This window comes from Cricetulus griseus, chromosome 6 (genome assembly GCF_003668045.3).
Source record: "Cricetulus griseus strain 17A/GY chromosome 6, alternate assembly CriGri-PICRH-1.0, whole genome shotgun sequence".
NCBI lineage: Eukaryota > Metazoa > Chordata > Mammalia > Rodentia > Cricetidae > Cricetulus > Cricetulus griseus.
Window position 1 is genome coordinate 11,458,032 of NC_048599.1, and position 18,670 is coordinate 11,476,701.

The 18,670-nt window shown below is 49.5% G+C and overlaps 1 protein-coding gene and 1 long non-coding RNA gene across 4 annotated transcripts in view; one reads left to right on the plus strand and one right to left on the minus strand.

Annotated features, from left to right (window-relative positions):
* The window catches only part of Ptpn1 (protein tyrosine phosphatase non-receptor type 1), a 67,767-nt gene extending 56,679 nt beyond the window's left edge, over positions 1-11,088 (minus strand). For both annotated transcript variants that reach the window (XM_027423340.2, XM_027423341.2), the window contains exon 1: positions 10,883-11,088. In XM_027423340.2, the coding sequence (XP_027279141.1) occupies positions 10,883-10,945 (63 nt within the window). In that variant the 5' untranslated portion in view covers positions 10,946-11,088. The remainder of the gene's footprint in view (positions 1-10,882) is intronic.
* A 110-nt stretch (positions 11,089-11,198) lies between these two features.
* LOC107977913 lies at positions 11,199-17,298 on the plus strand. Of its 2 annotated transcripts, none has more exons than XR_004770423.1 (4): positions 11,199-11,421; positions 12,653-12,796; positions 13,089-13,229; positions 15,092-17,298. It is a non-coding gene; the product is annotated as an uncharacterized LOC107977913 (long non-coding RNA). The 2 variants fall into 2 exon arrangements; XR_004770424.1 differs by having other exon boundaries at positions 11,199-11,387.
* The last annotated feature ends 1,372 nt before the right edge of the window (positions 17,299-18,670 follow it).

The window sequence follows — 18,670 nt, forward strand, 5'->3', positions numbered from 1 at the left end:
TGACATTTAGTAATCTATAAAACACTGGTTTACAACCTCAAAGATAGTCTCTTATTTCTAAGGAGGAACGGAAAGTTCTTAAGGCTCTAACTGGTGTATTGTGAAATTTTAGTTTATGTCCCTCTTGGAGATGAGCAGGACCATGAAGCAGTCACAGTGATGCCAAACCCCTCGTAAGGACATAAAACCTCCATTCTTCCAGAAATGCCAGACCCTTTCTAGTGTTTCAAATGACTAGAGTTGGGGGCATCAGGTGTGGCTAGGCTGTCAAGCTGGTTTATCTCACCCTGCCTGCTACAGGTTGGACCCCAGGAAACTCCTCAGAGACCCACAGCAGCCAGGTGTGGGACCTGACCTCAGTGTCCCTCATCTTCCAGGAGTGCCTGCCTGTTCAGGGTGGATGGTAAAGAAGAGCCTGGCAGCCTGAGACGAAATCTTAACATGCTGAGGCCTGCTAAGAAAAACCAGAGCCAAAGACCAGCAATGCCCATGATGCAGGGACAGCCCAGGAAGGCCTCTCAACCAGCTAGCAGAGCCTGAGTGGTACACTGCACCCTGGCCTTTGACTCCCTTGGCAAGAGCTGCACACTTCAGACAAAGAGCAGAGCTACTTGCTGGGACAGGAGGGTGTCGCTGAACAGAGGAATCCGTGTGGAAACAATCTCCCCAGGCTCTCACTGGCAGCTGCCTCAGAGCACCGAGAAGGAGGCGGCTTCTGAAATGGCGCCAAGGGTACAACACAGGCAGTGCCCTACATTCAAAATATGTCTTTCTAGAAAGTGAGCTTTAATGGTGAAGGACATAAAATGAGCCGTGAACAGGAGACTAAAATTAGCACAGACCACGAACACACTCATCACTTCCTTTATGATCAGTCTAACCCTAACACCAGCATTAAAGGCATTTGCAAAAGAAAGGTGAAGGGAAGCTTGGCTCTGACCCTTCCTCTGCCCAGAAGGGCCCTGACCCTAGACACTGGATGGACACTGCTGAAGGGTGGCAACTGGCTGACCTGACGGTGAGCCAAGGGCAGCCATTAGAGCCCGGTTTGCCCTGTAAATAAACAGCATGTTCCACACAGTTCTTCAGCGGTTAGAGAACCGCCACCCCCTCACACTGAAGACAGGAAGTTGTGGAAGATGGCCCACACCCATCTCCAATTGCGTGGCAACAGCAGCTGGAAAATGCCACGCTCCTTTACCTCCTCAGGCCTGTCTACTAAGATGGGCACTCACTCCCACCTTTCAAAAGCAACATCTTCCGATTGCTTCACTGAGAAGGACATCGAGGTTGCCACCAAAGGGTGGAGGAGTTGCAAAGGAGGCCTGGCTGAAAAGCAGCCCTTCATGAAAAGGCATTTGCTTGTCAACCTTTGGCTTCTAATGGTGGTGATTCCCTCTGTACCATAACTGCTTTGATCAATTTTGTGGTAGGTTTATTTGGGGGTGAGGAGAGGTGGTTCAAGCTCACAAAAAGGAAAGAAAGCAGAACCTGCTGTCTGCTCCTCTCCAGCTTCAATGCTGTCACTCAAACTGGCAAAGCATTCTCACAAGCAGGGAGAATAGCAAATGTGGGCAGTCCTCTACACTGGGAGGACTACATACGGCCAATGGTGCTGATGCTTCTCCGATTTACCCACGAGAAACACAGGAAGACACCGTATCTAGTGCACACATAACCTGGCACCAGCCTATCTGGCACACTGCGATTCTAAATAAGAAGCATGGCACACCATGCTCCTTAAGCCAGAACACTCAGGTCTGAAATAGCAGGAGCTAGCCTGTAGACCATTCTGCACTCTCTTTTACTACGCTTTTTCTGAATAGAGACCCTGGTGGTTCGAGTGTTTACTGTCCAATCCAAGGTACTGCACCACAATAAAACCACAGCCCATAGACGTCCTCAAAACTTAGCGGATGCTCTTCCCAAAACTGTCTCTGGAATGGTTCATCTCCATGCTCTTTACTGAACCCTGGACACTGCTGTCTTGTCGGGGGACAGCCGGTAACAATAGCAATCTAGAAAGGGCTGGACACAGCACATGATGAGGAAGGACACTGAAACCTATGAAACCCAGCTTCAAGAGGTGATGGGTTCTCAAATTCAAGAGAATTGTGGACCTGCCAGTGAGGCTAAACCTCCTGCTGTAACTACAGCTGCCCCAGAGATGTGGCCTCATGTGACTGACACAGTCCTCCTCAGTGTCACATGGCTCCACCCACCTGCAAGGTGGCAGGAGGCTGTCAGGCATAGGAGAACAATCACAACAGGGCTATCACTCAAGCTGGTGCCAAGGCACAAATCAATGGCAACAACCAAAGTAATAACTGAACAAGAAAATGCCCTCCTCACAGAAGCAGCAGGAGCTGGAAAGACAGGCTGCTCTCCCAGAAGACTGAAGTACAGTGCCTAGCACCAAGGGCAGCTCATACCTCTAACTCCAGCTACAGGGAATCCTACACCCTCTTCTGGCCTATGTAGGAACCTGCACATATGTAAGTAAGCATGCCTGTACCCACACCTCCAGAAGAGACACTCACAAGCACACATCTTGAAAGAACGCAGCAGCAGCAGCCGCCACTGGCTGCTCTCTCACAGGTCCTCCTCTCTAAGTCTGAAACCCAGCCACACAGTCTGACTCACAGAGGGTCTGCTTGCTTTTATCCTTCTAAAACAAAAGACCCTGTGGGGATAGCAGAGCTGTACACACAGGGCAAAGCCACAACACAGCAAATGCTCAGCTGGGGTGTGTGGTTTACTGACATGCACTCAGTGCAGTTTCTTTATTTGTTCAACGGAACGAGGCTCTGCTCAGAGGTGACTCCATCTGAGACACCTTTAGGTGGCCCACCTCTTAAGAGAGCTCCAGCCATCTGGGATGGTCACTGACATGTGCGTTACTGTAGGTAGTTCTATAGCAGTCTGCTCAGAATGAACAACAGCAAGCTGGTAGCTGGAATTCGGTCATTTTTTAAGTAAGCTTCCTCCTTGGGAAGAGGTGTGCTGGGCAGTGAGATAGCCCAATAATAAAGGCACCTGCTGCCAAAGCTGGAGACCCAAGTTCCGTCCTAGGACCCACAATGTAGAAGGAGAGAACTAGCCTCCTCAGGCTGTGCGCTGACTTAGCTCATGGGTGAACACATAACTAAATAACCTAACACTCCTTTGGAAGGAAATGGTGTGCCATAGATTCAATGGAAAAGAAGAGACACACGAAACTACTTCCAGACGGAGGTGTAGCAAGGAGCCCCTCTCTCTGATTAACCAATGTATCTTCAGAATGTCACTCTGGGAACCCAATTTTGCTGTGTTCATCCTCTCTGCAAGAGCCACCACTCAGCCACAAAAGCCACAGACACAGCCCAGGCTTCTCCCTATAAAAAAATCAACCAAACAAAAAACAAAAACAAAAAAGAACCCCTAAAACAGCAACAACAACAACAAAACACAAATAAAAAACGCAGGTCTGGATGAGAGGGGCTGGGGACATGAGACCCTCTGGCCCCAAGCCCCTTCACTGGGTGGCTCAGTAGCAATTTCCTGACACGGGCTTGGACGACTGTGAACACACAGATTTCCAGAGAAAACCGGGACCTACCACTTAGCCAACAGGCTGATGCGGACTCTGAGTGCATGACGGGCTGAGGTCTCCGCACTCACTACCTAGTGAGTGTTGTCATCTAGGAAACTCCAGCCACAGACTGGATAGCATTTGGAGTTGAACCACCACACACAAGGCTGGACAGCATTCACTCATGAGAGAGAGCATGGTTCTTTCTGTTTACACTGTGACCTGTGCTGAAGCCACAGGAGCATCAGACTCAGGCTTAGACTCTGGCTAAGGGGGGAAGGTGTCCTGTGAGATGCAGCCCTGCGCCAGTTTTCAGACACTCTGAATCTACAGACTGTCAACAAAGGCTTGGGATGTGTCAGACATGATGGCACATGCCTGTAGTCCCAGGAATTCAGTGACTGAAGCAGGAGAATTGTGAGCTTAGGGACAACATGAGCTACATAGTGAAAACCTGTGTCAAAAAGGGGAGATTGGGGGCTGGAGGCAGCTCAGTCAGCAGAGTGCTTGCCTAGAGGGCCTGCAATTCCTACCTCACCACACACACCAGCACAAAGGCACACACTTGTAATCTGGTGCTGCTGAGGAAGGAGGATAATGGTTCAAGGTCATTTTTGATACTTAGCTAGCCTAGGATGCCTGCAACCCTGTCTCTAAAGGAAGAGAAGAAAAGCTGCTGAGGTGTCTGGGAAGTGGTGCTGAGGGAGGAAGGCTGTGGAGCAGCAGGGTGTCTCCACAGAGTGGATGGTTTTGTCCAGTGGCGGGGACTTAGGTACTTTTTGCTGGAGGCCAGCAGATGTGTAAGCTCTCATCTTATTCAAATGAAGCTGAGAGCAGATGTGGCTCTTTCTAAAATTACAACACAAGGGCAGCTGCCCCTCATGCACCCGCTTTCGTCAACTCTCAAGAGTCAGTTCCTCTGTCTTTTACAGGAAAACCACCCAAGCACTGTCTCGAGGAGGGGCACCTAACTGTGGCCAGCAGACTACCCACTTTCCCACGTCACTCACTCCAGGGAGTCCTCTTAGTGAGAACCTTGAATGTCCCTTGAGAGAAAAAAAAAATATATATATATATATATCGATATATATATATATATATATATATATATATATATATAATATCAACTCTTCTAAGCTGTTAGTCACATTAGCAAGTCTCTAAAATTTTGAGCCTAATTGTATGACCTGTGTGGACGTTTGCAGTTTTACAAGGGTTATTTCAAGAACAATAAGAACTTTTATTACTTGAGGTGAGCTTAATGGTCAGTTAGTTCAGGATCATTTTACAAAAGGGAGGGGGAGGAAGGGGAGTGAAGAAACGAGGCAGAAAGATGGGACCCATCCATCTGGCTCTAGCTGAGGTTGTAACATACTGCCAGACACTGGGGATGTCAGATGAGGAGAAAAGTTACACTCCTCTTGACACTGAGATGGTCTAGTAAAAGGCTGAACAATACTTGCCTTTATGAACTGGAGTTTGAAAAACACAAGACTTGGTAACGTTGCTGACTGACAGAGCGCCATATCTCATTTCCCAGAATTAAAAGTTATTTGTGAATCATCTACACACAAAACCTCTCTGAAACAGGTCAAGAGTGGCCCAGTCAGAGGAACTCAACAGGATTAAAGAGAAAGCTGTAGCTGCTTTCTGAGCCTGTCACACCCCGAGCTTCTGTGAGACAGGCAGATGGCAAGTTGCTCAGCACAGTCAGCAGCTGCTCTGTGGAGCCACATGTTGGCAACACCAAATCATCACACTGGGCAAGGGCTCAAAATACAGGGGCTTCCACCCCAGGGACCCCTACTATTGGGCTGCATGTGGGCCAATCTTCCTGATACCATCATTAGCCTGGGACAAGAGACCTTAGGAATCACAGTCCTGACCACTTGACACTTGAGGGAATACTTACTTTGTGCCAGGTTTAGGGGGTAGGGTGTCACAGTCAGTGACCTCAGGAGATGTGGGCTTCAGTGTCAGACCGAAATATAAAGAGGCGGCTCTAATCAGCACACGGCAACATCAGGTAGTGCACAGAACCCAGAGCAGAGTTCCACTCAAGGAGGCACACATTTGTGCTGGATGAGCACGCTTAGAAAAGTGTGAGCGACTGTGCAGGATGAAAGAAAGCCTCCTGGGCAGTAAGAGGAAGCCACAGGAGAACAAAAGCAACTGGATACCAGCACTGAGTGTGGGTCTTAGCGGGTGCTGTGAAAGCACCAAACACAATCACACAGAGGTGACAGGCTCAGAGTTATTATTTTTGTTTGTTTTGTTTTTTTTTTTTTTGGAACAGGGTCTCTGTGTAGCTCTGACTGCCCTAGAACTCATATGTAGACCAGGCTGGTCTCGAACTCACAGAGATCCACCTGCCTCTGCTTCCAAGAATAAAGGTCAAAGGTGTGGGACACCACACCCGGTTTCAGAGCTATTGTTAAAACAAGTAAAGTCAGCCAGGCGGTGGTGGTACACAGCTTTAATCCCAGCATCACGAGGTAGAGGCAGGCGTATCTCTGGGAGTTCAAGGCCAGCCTGTTCTCCATTAGTGAAAAACTGCAGGGTCTACGGGGAGTGAGTGAAAAACCTGAGAGGCCAGGTTAGGAAGTAGCCAGCATGGGCTAGGAAGACAGCGCAGAGAAAACTGCTTGCTATGCAAGTGTGAGGACGTGAGTTTGGATCCCCAGAACCCAGGTAAAGCCAGACACAGAGACCTGCCTATAACCCCAGTACTGCTACATGAGCTGGGAGACGAGAATCTTTGAAAGCTCATAAGCCAGACATCCCAACATAAGCAGTAGTCAAACAAACAGGTGCCCTGTAACAAACAAGATGGAAGAGCAAAACCCAGACCCCAAGCTTGTCCTCTGAGCTCTCCATGTACACTACAGCACACACATGCACAGGTGCACATGCACACATTCAGACTGTACACACAACAAAAGAAAGGCAACTAGCTTGTCATCTCTGGAGTATGACGGACACATAAGTGCAGGTCTATGGGCACTTAGACCTCCAAGATGGGTGACAGGGTGACTAAGCAATGGAAGGTAGGGGAGGGACTCTTGGAGCTACTCAAGTCAAGCACTCCAGCCTACTCGGAACCCACTTGGGGCACTGCAGGTGCAGATGTCATCCCAGAAGCAATGACTCAGATAAGACTTCTACAACATGGCCAGCAGCCTTCTTGCCAGTATTAGCTACTGCTGGGAATAAGTCAGCATCACCGCTGCAAGAAAGTCAGGGAAGGCATGCAACACACACACCACACCACACCCACTCTACAAGAGACTGGAAAAGGGACAAACAGTGTGTGTGTGTGTGTGTGTGTGTGTGTGTGTGTGTGTGTGCTGGGGGGATGTTGAGGGTGGTGGCTCAGGTCTATAAGAGAGGAACAGCAGCAGAACAGAGTTCAGGCTGGGCCACATAGCAAGATGCATCTCATAAAATGTCAAACAAATAAAACCCTCAAGTGCCAGAGAGGTGGCCCAGGGGTACAGTGCTTGCCTAGAGTGCATAAGGTACCATCCCAGCACCACTGAAAGAGGGGGAAAAAGAGAGAAAAGAATTATCTCAGTAGATTATCATCCAAAAAGTCTTCACGGGGAATTTTTCATTCATTTCAATATCAAAGCTCAGTATACCAGCATTTAATTCCATTACTCAAATAAATACCAGGTCCTGTGGTTCCTACTAAAATGCAAAGGTAGCAGGCAGGCCAGGAGCCCAGCAGAGGGGTCTGGTAGCTCAAAACCATTTGCTTTTCCCTGTTTTCCCAGCCTCTGTATCAGACACTGAATGGGTCCCAGAGAGTCCAGCTACTATAAATATGTCAGAGTCGGCAAACAGGGGGTGCATCTTTCCCGGCTCTTGTGGAACTCCCTGTTAATTTCCTACTAGCCCAGACAATTTCAAAGGTCTCACACCTCCTCAAAGTATCCATCAGAAACCTAAATTTAGTTCATGCAAACCAGGCCAAGCAAGAACATTTAGATCTCATGGGCACTCAAAAAGATGAGAACTTTCCAATCTCTATATCATATACCCGACCCCCACATCAAAATGAATTGTGGTGTACAGGTCTTTCTTTTCTACATAAACTATAGTTGCCCCCCACTTTTGAAGCCAATGCTGTCTAAATAAGCATTACTGGACATGCATCTCTTGGAGCATGACAGTATCAGCTGTCTATACCAATTAGGAATTTTAGGTCATTACTGATATAACAGGACTTGAACCCAGTCGCACAGTGGGTTGTATTTTAGTATGAAGGCAGCTATATCAAATGTCAGGGGGACGAGTGACCCAGCATACAAAGCCTGCCTGTAGAGGAGCTGCCTTGCCTTCGAATCAGGAACAAATCATTCACTGGAAGTGGCAGAATCAAAGCCCTGACCAGCAAGCACCCTCTTCCAGCCACTGAAGGAGGGCAGTGTCCCTAGTTACTCCTCTCATAAAGAACAAGCCAAGTCTAGTTCTCTCACTAGAATGTTTGCAAATTCTGAATGGCAGAAAGTGGTTCTTAAGGCTATTTCCATATGCAAACAACCCTGACTCGACAGGCCTAAATAGCTGTCCACATCTTCAGCCACTTGTTAGCAGTAAAGATGAGAAACACCCAGGCTCCCTCCAAGAAGACTTGGTGCCTGAAGATATTTTTTCTTAGGCTGCCACCTTCCCCAGCACTCAAAAGTCCACTTCACCATCTGTTTCAGAGTTTGTACACCCTTTTGGCCTAAGTATAGAAGTTAGAATAAGGAGAGATGATTCTGGGCCTTGCTTATATGGCTGGTAGCAAAGCTACACACTCCTTCCTAATTATGACAAACTCAAATAGGATTTTGGATACTGCTGCCCTCATTTTGACACACCATCAAACATTCATTAAAACAAAACAAACATAAATCTATCCATTTTCTACCAATTTCTTCACTACCATTTCCACACATTTCTTTGAAACAAAAAAAAAAAAAAAGAAAAAAAAAAAAAAAAAAAAAAAAAAAAAAAAAAGAAAAAATCATGGTTTGGGTAAGTTGGCCTTTAGGTGATTCAAATTCTGGTTTTAAAAAATGGCACAAACTGGCCAGGCGGTGGTGGCCACACTTTTAGTCCCAGCACTCGGGAAGCAGAGGCAGGCTGATCTCTGTGAGTTCGAGACCAGCCTGGTCTACAAGAGCTAGTTCTAGGACAGCCTCCAAAGCCACAGAGAACCCTGTCTCGAAAAACAAAAACAAAACAAAAGGCACAACTGAAGCTAGGAGGTGGTAGTGCACATGCTTTTAATGCCAGCGCACAGGAGGCAGAAGTTCCAGGACAGCCAAGACTGTTACTTGGAGAAACGTGTGTTCTTGAAAAACAAAACAAATAAAAAAGGTACAATTGTAAGATAAAAGAGCTACTTTTAAAATGTAAAACAAAGATGCCCCTCCATACCCATTTAAGAAAATACAAACATTTCTTAATAAACATTTCTTATAAAGCCCATGGTGTGAGAACAAGCCGTGGAGACCCTGACATCTTATTAACTTATGGGGGGCTTAAGTGTGGTAGAGAAATTGGAGAACAATGAGGAAATTATTTCAAAGCCAGCCCACTCCAAGCCAGCAGCATTCTTAACACAGCTTTAACAAGGTTGAGATGTCCGGGCAGGCCACTCTGACCTGAAAGTGTAAAAGCAGCATTCTACCATAACTTAATTATAATACAAGAGTGTTACAAGATCAGCCTATTTCGGTATTAAAAATCCAACTGTCTTCACTTGGGACCGTCTGTTTGGGCAACAACTTCCACACTTGAGAGTGACCGACATGACAATTTCCATGTGATGTCACCCTGGACATTTGATCTGATATAGAAAATCTGCCCACAGATCTGACTCCTTAGTGGAAACCATCCAACTCATTCAGACACTAGACCTGGAACACAAATGTTACAATTGATCGCTCTACTTACACAGATTACACTAGCTATAAATATCAGTCTAAGAGAAGCTGACACACATCACAGCCCAAGTAAAAAGAACCCTGTTAAGGAATCTGGGAATCAAGGCCACCCAAAAAAAGCATTCTGTCAGCCAGGCACACCAAACAGCAGCCTGAGGCTTTTTACTTTTGCAAGTGAAACTCAAAATAGATTTCAATTCTCCAGCTGATGGATCTCACCCGCCGCCTTGGGAACCTAAAAGCTGAGAGCAGAATACACTGCCTGCTCCCTTACACAGGAACAGGATCTATTTTGCACATGCTTATTTAGGATGCTGGGCGAGTGTGGTTTTGGTTAATCCTCACAACCCCCGCACTGACATTTAATCGGAAGACTTATTTTCTTTAGAGGACTTAGTAGCTTGTAAAGACATCTTTGTGTTTTCAATTCGCTGTTTCATAGATAGAGGGGGGGGCCCTACTTTCATAATATTTTATTTATGTACCATAATATTTTATTATGTACCTCAAGCGGGACCGGATCTAAGAAAACAGGGCCATCTCAGCCCACGATCAAGGGATAAAGGACACTCATCAAGGAACGAGGCAATCTAGAGAGGTTAAAGCCGTCTCATTTCCCTGCCTGGAAGGAAAAAGTTTGGTAGCTGGAGGAATGGGTTCTGTGTCCCCCTAGGTTAGTCGCCTAACCTCATGGCTTGCTGCTCCTTGTTCTGCTCAAAGACCAAGCCTCCTTCTCTACCTCTCAGTCCTACCTATAATACCCCTCTCCAAGGCAGCAGGCCCTTTGGGTACAGTCACCCCCCACCTTAACGTGTCTTTCTCTTGCCAACACTTGTCACCAACTGTAATGCTCCGTATTTGAGTGTCTGTGCTGCGACAAGCAAGCCTCTCTGGGGGCAGGGCAGGTCTACCGTAGCGTTCAAGACGCACCATCTCCAGCGCCTAGCGCCCAACACACTGCGACTCGCGTCCAGCAAATGAATGGACAGGAAGGGCTGAGGGGGCTGTCATCCTGGGGCCTCCACGACCGACCGCACACGGAGGCCAGAGCAAAGGAAACGTGCGGGGGGTGGGGTGGGGTGTCGGCGAGCTCACCTCCCTCCCCGGGAGACAAAGGAAGAGGGCCTGAGGTGGTCCGGTCCAGCCAGACAAGGAAGCAGCGGGGGTGTGGACCAGTGGGGACAAAGGGTGGCTGGGCCATGTCGGGGTCGGGGTGGGGGTGGGGGCTCGGGAGAGGACGTGAACGGCGGGGACAAGCAGGCGTGTGCGGGTGGGCGCGTGAGCCCCGAGCGGGGTCTAGACGGCGCGACAGGGGGCTCCTGCGCCCGCAGGGCCGGGGAGGCTGCGCGGCCTAGGGGCCCCGGCTCCGCACCTGGTAAATGGCCGCCCAGTTCCCGGCCTTGTCGATCTGCTCGAACTCCTTCTCCATCTCCATGGCGGGCCGGCCGGCTGCCCGCGTCCGTTCGGCCGTGCGCCGCGCTAGGCCGTGTCGCTCCGCGCCCCGAGGCCCGTCGCCCGCCGCCACCGCAACTCCAGTCTCCCCAGCCGCGGCTTCTGCATGTCAAGCCGGCAGCCGGAAGTGCGCACCCCGCCTCGCCGAGAGCTCCGCCCTCTGTAGGGAAGGACCAATCAGAGAGCGAGAGGGCTCGCCGGCACTTCCGCGGGGGCGGGGCCGGGGCGGAGTTTCGCTGGAAGAGGCCAGGGCCTGAAGAAATGGCCTGATGCGCGCGCGCCGCGCACCGCGCTCCGCTTCCCGGGTTGCGCGCTCGGGACGGAGGGCGCGCGCCCGTTGCCCAGGCGACCCCCGGCGGCGCGCCCATGGCGCGTGGGCCCAGGAGGGGTTGGAGGGATCGCGAGTTCGAGGCTCCAGTCTGTCGGTTGAGTCACGCGTCGAAAGCGTGGTGGTTTGGGGTGCGGGAGCGGCATTTCCTATGCCATTCTTTCTGTTTTTTATTTTTCCAGGGTTTCTCTGCGTATCCAGGGCAGCTCTGTAGACCAGGCTGGACTCCAACTCACAGAGGCCAGCGCGCCTCCCAAGTGCCGGGATTAAAGGAGCGTGCCACCACTCTGGGCTCCCTTCCTTATTTCTAATTCAAGGTCACACTATCCCAGGTTGGCTCCCTAACTTAGTGCCAGGCCAAGGAGAATCCTCCTGCCTCCACCTCCCACGCCTTGGAATCTCAGGCATGTATTGCAGGGGATGGAATCAGAGCTCCGTGCATGCTAGGACGCACTCAGCTTCTTGTTTGTTTTAGATTGTGAGTCACTCTGTAGCTGGCCTGGAATTCACTATGTAGCCCAGGCTGGCCTCTAGCTCAACCATCTGCCGGCCTTAGTCTCCCCAGTTCCCTGCATGTGCCTACACCAGACTGCCCACTTTGCCCTCGTGAAACAGGAGAGTTTCATGAGATTTCTACCCAGGCAGAATAAATGAATGGGATCTGCTCTAGTTTTCTCTCTTTCCACAGTATCAAGAAAATGCAGGTTAGATGTGGTGGTGCTTGCCTTTAAACCCAGCACTCCCGAGGTAGAGTCAAGGGGTCTCTGAGTTCAAGGCCAGCCTGGTCTACATGATGAGTTCCAGGACAACCAGAGTTACACAGTGAGACCCTGTCTCAAACAAAAAGCAACAAAAAAGGAAAATCTTCCTTGGGGTGAAGGTGGCTCACAACCGTCTGTAACTGCGGTTTCTGGTCCTCTTCTGAGCTCCAAGGGCACCAGGCATATGTGACACCTACCATACATGCAAACAAAACATTCATACAAATAAAATAAATCTAAAAATATTAAAAAGAAAGAAATCTCCCCTACAACCTCACCCATGTGCATATTCTCTGCCCAGAGTGAACACTGAATATTGATTCTGATGCCTGGGCTCTTTAAAGTGGAAGAGAAGGGTGAGGATCCCTCCTCTGGGAAGCTTGACTGGAGCTGGGAGTTGTTACCATGCGTCCTGGGCTCCACACATGACAGAAAGGAAGACTGCATTAGATCAGTAGTACCCTGTGCCCAACACTAACTAGCTCCTGGTGTGAGAGTGGATTCTAGCTTGCTCTTGGAATGCTGTGGTGGGCACAGTGCCTGGCATGCATTTATTCCCCACAACTACCCTCTCATAGAGGCATTTTGATTCCCATCCTAGAACTGTCAAGAGAAATGCACAGAGACAAGTCTCTCGTCCAAGGCAACATTGCTGAGCTAGGCTAGCAGCTGAACATGCCTATAAGCCTAGGAGAAGCTAAGGCAGGAGGATCACCCAAACTTCGAGGCCAGCCTGGTCTACTTGGTGAGTTCCAGGTACAGAGTGAAAACCCTGTCTCAAAAAACAATAAACAAAGCACTCTTGCAAATGGGAAGGGGGGCTGGATTCCAGCCAGACCTTCAGAGGATCTCTTTGGGGGAGTGGGAGAGGGATGGGGATGCGGACAGACTCTGGTTCTAAAATCCCATGATGTGGCCTGGGGTGGATTCCTGGTAAGCTCTGCATCTTGGTTTTCTCCATTGTGAAATGTGCCTACCTCAGGATGGGTGGGTGGTGGCACACACACTAAATCCCAGCATTCGTGATCCCTGAACAGGCAGGTGGATCTCGGTGAGTTCAAGGCCAGCTGGGTCTACAGAGCCAGTTCCAAGACAGCCAGAGCTACACAAAGAACCCCCCTCCCCCACAAAAGAAAGGAAGGAAGGAAGGAAGAAAGAGAGTGTCTGCATCATAAAAGGTGAACGAGTTCATCTAATGGGCTTAGCAAGGGGCTCAGTCATTATTTAAATATTATATGGATATTATATGGGTATTTTTTCATAGCACATATGCAATTTGAAGTCGAAGGACAACTTGCCGTAGTCTATATTCTCCTTCTATTGTGTGAAACCCAGGGATCGAACTCAGGTTGTCAGGCTTGGCAGCAAGCAGCCATATCCAGGGAGCCATCTAGCCAGCCCATTAATCCTTGCTGGATAGACAGCTGCCCTGATAAGCAATATCCTTAGAAATAGAGCGCTCCTGTAAGAAAAAATTAAAGTTGCCTGTTCTGGTGAAAAATTAGGGACCCCACCCTTGGAGGCTGCCTGACTGAAGCCATTGCCTGTTTGGTGGGCTCCTGTCCTTATGGGGTACACATTTGAGGAATAGCCCCATAGATGCTTTCACCCCTGTATGCAGAGCTCAGTAAATGAATGAATCAAGTGCCCATCCTGACCCCAAGTGCTGGATGTCATCCAGTGACTGGAACCCTGTGCCCCTGTCTTTTTCTTTTTTGCATAGCCCAGGGTGAAGCCCAGGGGCCCACATGCTAGGCAGTGTCTCTCTAACCCTGAGCTACATACTCTTCCCCTCTTTTTGCTTTTGATTTGACACAGTTTCACTAAAGTGCCTCATCAGACCTTGAACTTGTGATCCTCCCCTCCTGAGTAGCTGAGATGAGAGGCCTGTGCCACTGGGCCCAGTCATTGGCAGTTCACATGGTCCCAGAATTTGCTGGCATCGTGGCACTCCTTCTGATGTCCTAGGCCACTTCTCTGCTTCCATGTCCAGCAGGCTGTCTTTCTTCAGCAGTATCCCTCTACCCTTGCCTTATTTCCACGTGGTCTCTCTGGCTCCTCCTGTCTGACAAACCTCCCTGTTTCGTTCTGTAAGAACACTTGTCATGTCAGGATGGCCGAACAGTCTAAGAACACTTGTCATTGTGTCCCAAACTGATGTTGCCGGCCAGTGATCCAGATCCCCACCCCAGGCTCCTAAATCAATGGCATGCAAAACTATTTTCCCAAATAAGGTCACACTGGTGATGTGACTTCTTAGGGGCCCCACTTAACCCACTGAAGTGGCAGACGATGACACCCCATCAGAAATCTCAGCCCTGGAAGAGAGGCTGAGTCTCCTCACACCCGCTCTCCGCACAACAGCACCCAAGATGGTCACACCTTCCTGATAAAAACACTGTGAGGCTTTCTCGTTCTACTTAGAAAAAAGCCTGGCCGAGAAACGGAGAGATGGCTTTGTGCTTAGGAGCACTTATTGCTCTAACAGAGGAACCCCATTCAGTTCCCAGCCACTACACAGTGGCTCACAACTACCTGTAATTACAGTACTGGAGGCTCCCATGCCTCTTCAGGCACAGGCACAGACAGGCACACACACACACACACACACACACACACACACACACACACACTTAAATGTGTGTATTAAAAAAAAAAAAGAATAGCTGGGCAGTGGTGGTGAGCACATCTTTAATCCCCGAACTCAGGAGGCAGAGGCAGGCAGATCTCTGTGAGTTCGAGGCCAGCATTGTCTACAAAGCGAGTTACCGGACAGGTTCCAAAGCAACACAGAGAAACTCTCTTTCAGGAGAAAAAAAGAAAAGAAAATGAAAAAAAGAATAACAATCCACCCCTAGCTCGGGTTGTCATGCCCTGGTGACCGTGGTGACCTGACCCGTCTGCCTCCCCACCCTCTCTCTACATGGCCTGCTTCGCTCCATTCTGGGTCCCTTCCTAGCTGGCTGGTTTCTACCACAGGAACTTTGTGCCACCCAGCTCTGACCAGGACCCTCTGTTTGTGTATCTTCTCTCCCTTCAGGTCTCACGCTGAGTGTCACCTCCTCAAGAAGGTCTCCTGACTGCAGCTAATGCCTCCTGTCATCCTCTGCTGCTCCTATTTTATTGGCTGGCTTCTCGCCTGGCAGTCCTGTCTCATCAGGGTGGAACCTCTCTTTTCCCATGTCCCAGCACCTGACATTTGCTGGAAAGAGAGACTTTAGTGACCCTAAGTGTCAGCTTTCCCCAAAGCCTTGTGGACAAAGCTGGCCCTGCCAACCTAATGATGATGGTAGCTGATTACAAAGTAAACAAGGTGGCCGTTGTCACCATGGCTAAATTGGTTTCTGGTCAGGCAAGCCTGTAAAGTGCTCCAATGTTCTCACTCGGGTTCTTGGATTTCTCTTTGCAGATTCCACTAAGGGAAGAAATTAACAGTTCAAGTCAACCTTTTAATCACCCCAGGACTTGTGGGTAGAGCAGAGAGTGTTTTCGAAGCATGGGGTTGTTGCTGGCCCCTGACTGAGCGAGGCCAGCAAGTGGCCTTGACAGTAGTGGCATTGGCCTACCAGTAATGCAACTTAGAGCTTAGAATCCGAAGTAACAGTCAAACTCTAATGTTGCTTCATCCGGGAGGTCCCTACTCCTTTCCCCTCTCTCGATAACTCCCAACCCCGGCCCTTCACACGAGCCATGACTTGAAGTGTTTGTCATCATCCCTTTACTGACTGTAAACTTTGTGAATAAGTGAGGCTGAGTTGTGTTGCCCAACACCGTCCTCGTTGGGCTGGAAGTCTGCAAGTCATTCTTCCCAAACCCCCACCTGTTCTAGAATTCAGGATGGCAAGGGCTTCTTTGCCTCTCAAAGACTGAAGCCCTTGGGATGTCCAGCACAACCACCCAGTGCTGGGAGCACACAGGCAGGATGGGCGCAGCTCCACCTCAGAGCCTCAAGATTGGATTTCCTAGCAGAATTAGGCACCTGGATCGCTTGGTGAGCCAGTCTCTGAGATGGAGTACCAGTGGGGAAGTCAGAGTGCTGGCATGGAAGGCATAGGCTCCAGCCCTCAACTGTCTGGGCATTAGTTAAACTCCAAAGTCCCCTTATGTCCTTCAAACTGTTTGACTTTCTCAGGTGTAGTCAGTCACCGCTGAGACACAGTAAAGAGGGACAATCGATACACAACCCAGAACCAACAGCTGGCCTGGATCAGAGAGCGTGTGGCTGTCACGTCAGAGTTTCCGAGCCCAGAGTCTGCCTCTTACAGCCTGTGTGCCCGCCGGACCAAGTTTCTTAACCTCTTGGTGTTGGCCTAGATAATTTCCTATGAGAAAACACAACCGAAAGTGGCTTTTGCAAAATGGGAAGTTTTTGGCTCATGAAAATGGGAAGTCTAAAAGCTGCTTGCTTCAGGCATAGGGGCACAGACAATGCCATTCTGACTCTGGCTCCTCGGCCCCGTTCTCTGCTTGCCTTGTACTGGCTCCTGCAGATGGCCTGGGATGGCCCAGCAACCCTCTCTCCCAGCACATATCCTGGCATGTAGTCTGCTAAGTTCCATGGAGGGAGGGGCTGTCCAGAGGAGAACTTGGCAGAGGGAAGAAGCCAGGCTTACAGGGGTCAATGACTTAACGGAGGCCTTGGAGCCAGCAAGGCCAACACAGGCTCTGAATGTGGACCTCTCACCTAAGAGTCTGTGCCCTTCCCCAGGATGTTGTACAATCTCCCCAGGAATTCCCATGAGCTCTAAAAATAGCACAAATGGCTCCAAGAATGCCAATCATGGTGACATCTATTACTTTAAAGACCAGGCGTGGTGGCACACGCCTGTAATCCTGGCACTAGGGGGTGGAGGCAGAATGTCCAGAGGTTCAGTGTCATCCTTGACCATATAGAGGGTTCAAGTCCAGTCTGAGGTACATGAGACCCTGTCTTGGAAAAAAAAATTATTTTTTTAACTTAACACTGTGAAAGTCTATACCATTAGGAGTCCCATTTGAACTGCAGCACAGAGAAGTTAGGCAACTTGCCCACAGTTGCACAGGCTTGACGCATGGTTCTGAAGTTGTGTTAGTCTGCAGTCCGCACCATTTCAGGAAGGGAGGCGGCCCTACCCGAAGCTCCGCCCCACTCACATCCTCCCTGGGCTCTTCAAAGCCTTCAAGAGACTCTCCCATCGCCCCGCCCCCGGAAAACATTTCAGACTTGATTCCAGGCCATTATAAATAAACACACAAATATAATCCCAAGCTGGCCGTCTCGTAAGAAAAGACGGGAGGAGGGGGAGGCATTTAGGGGAACCGGGGAGTCACGTGTGTGCTGAGAAAGGCTGCAGAGAGGCGAGGGGGCGTGGTTCGGGGAGGGAAGTGGAACCCAGAGATGGAAATGAGGTTTGGCTCCCGCTTTCAGCAAAGGTGGAGTCTGGGAGAGTTGCTGGAGGCCAGGGCACGTCTCCACCCTCCCTGACGAGGTCAGGGCACTGTTGTTGCCCAGCCCGTGGTTCTGGGTATGGATCCTGGAACCTGGAGGCCTTGGGCAAGCGTTCTCTTGGGCAAGCCAGTTCCTCATCTCTCAGACCCTCAATTTTCTGTCTTACATAAGGGAGGGAGGCATTACTGAAGAGACTGGCAGCGTCAAGTGCCCTGCTCTTTCGGGTTAGCAGCAAGGTCTTCGTAAATTCGGTTCTTGTGATATCAAACATTCAGGTTACTAGCCAGCTCTAGAAACTTCTAATGTATGCTGTAACTAACTTCTCTGGGGGCTTTATCCTTTTGCTGCGAGCAGGTGGGGGAGGCTTGGCCAATGTGTGCACAACTTGTACAATTGCACAGACCTGCCCCTCAGCCTTGGCTGGTTGTACTTTCATTATCTTGAAATTGTAAATCACTTTTTACTTCTTGTTTTTTCTTCTCATTGTTGGGGATTTGAACCCAAGGCCTTGTGCATACTAGATAAGAGCTAAACCACTAAGCTACATCTCCAGCCCTCTCCAAATAGCTGGTCTTAGAGGGGTGATCTTAAGTGGTCACTCTCTTGAAAGGTGTGGCTTTAGTGACTCTTCCTTTGTCTTTGATGGAAGACCTGGCAGAAGCAATTTAGGGGACAAGAGGACTCTTGTTGTTGTTTGATTGTTTTTGTTTTGTTTTGTTTTGTTTGCAGCACATAATTCCAAGGGAGAAAACAATACAGTCCATCATAGCGGGAGAGTTGTCTGGAGAGGCTTCATCCTGGGCAGTGGGAACTTGGGGATGGAGCTTCTCACATCCTAGCAGGTCAGGAAGCAGAGACAAGACCCAAAACAGGGTCAGGCTATAACCCACATTTCTCACGCCAAGAGACCTGATGATCACCAGCCACACCATACCTCCCAAAGGTCCCAAAATACCCAAGTAATGCCACAAGTTGGGAACCAAGTGTCCCAACATACGAGGCTCTGGGGGACAGTTTATTAAAATCCAAACAGTGTCAGAGCAGTTTCTTTGAAGATGATGTACAGTCTTGTGAAAGGTTCAGGCATTATGCTGGCCTGCCCCTGTTACCTGGTGGAATCCACTCAGGCAATACCCTGGTCAGCCCAAGGTTCCATGGGAAAGAAGTCTGCACACAGGTGCAGAGGACCCC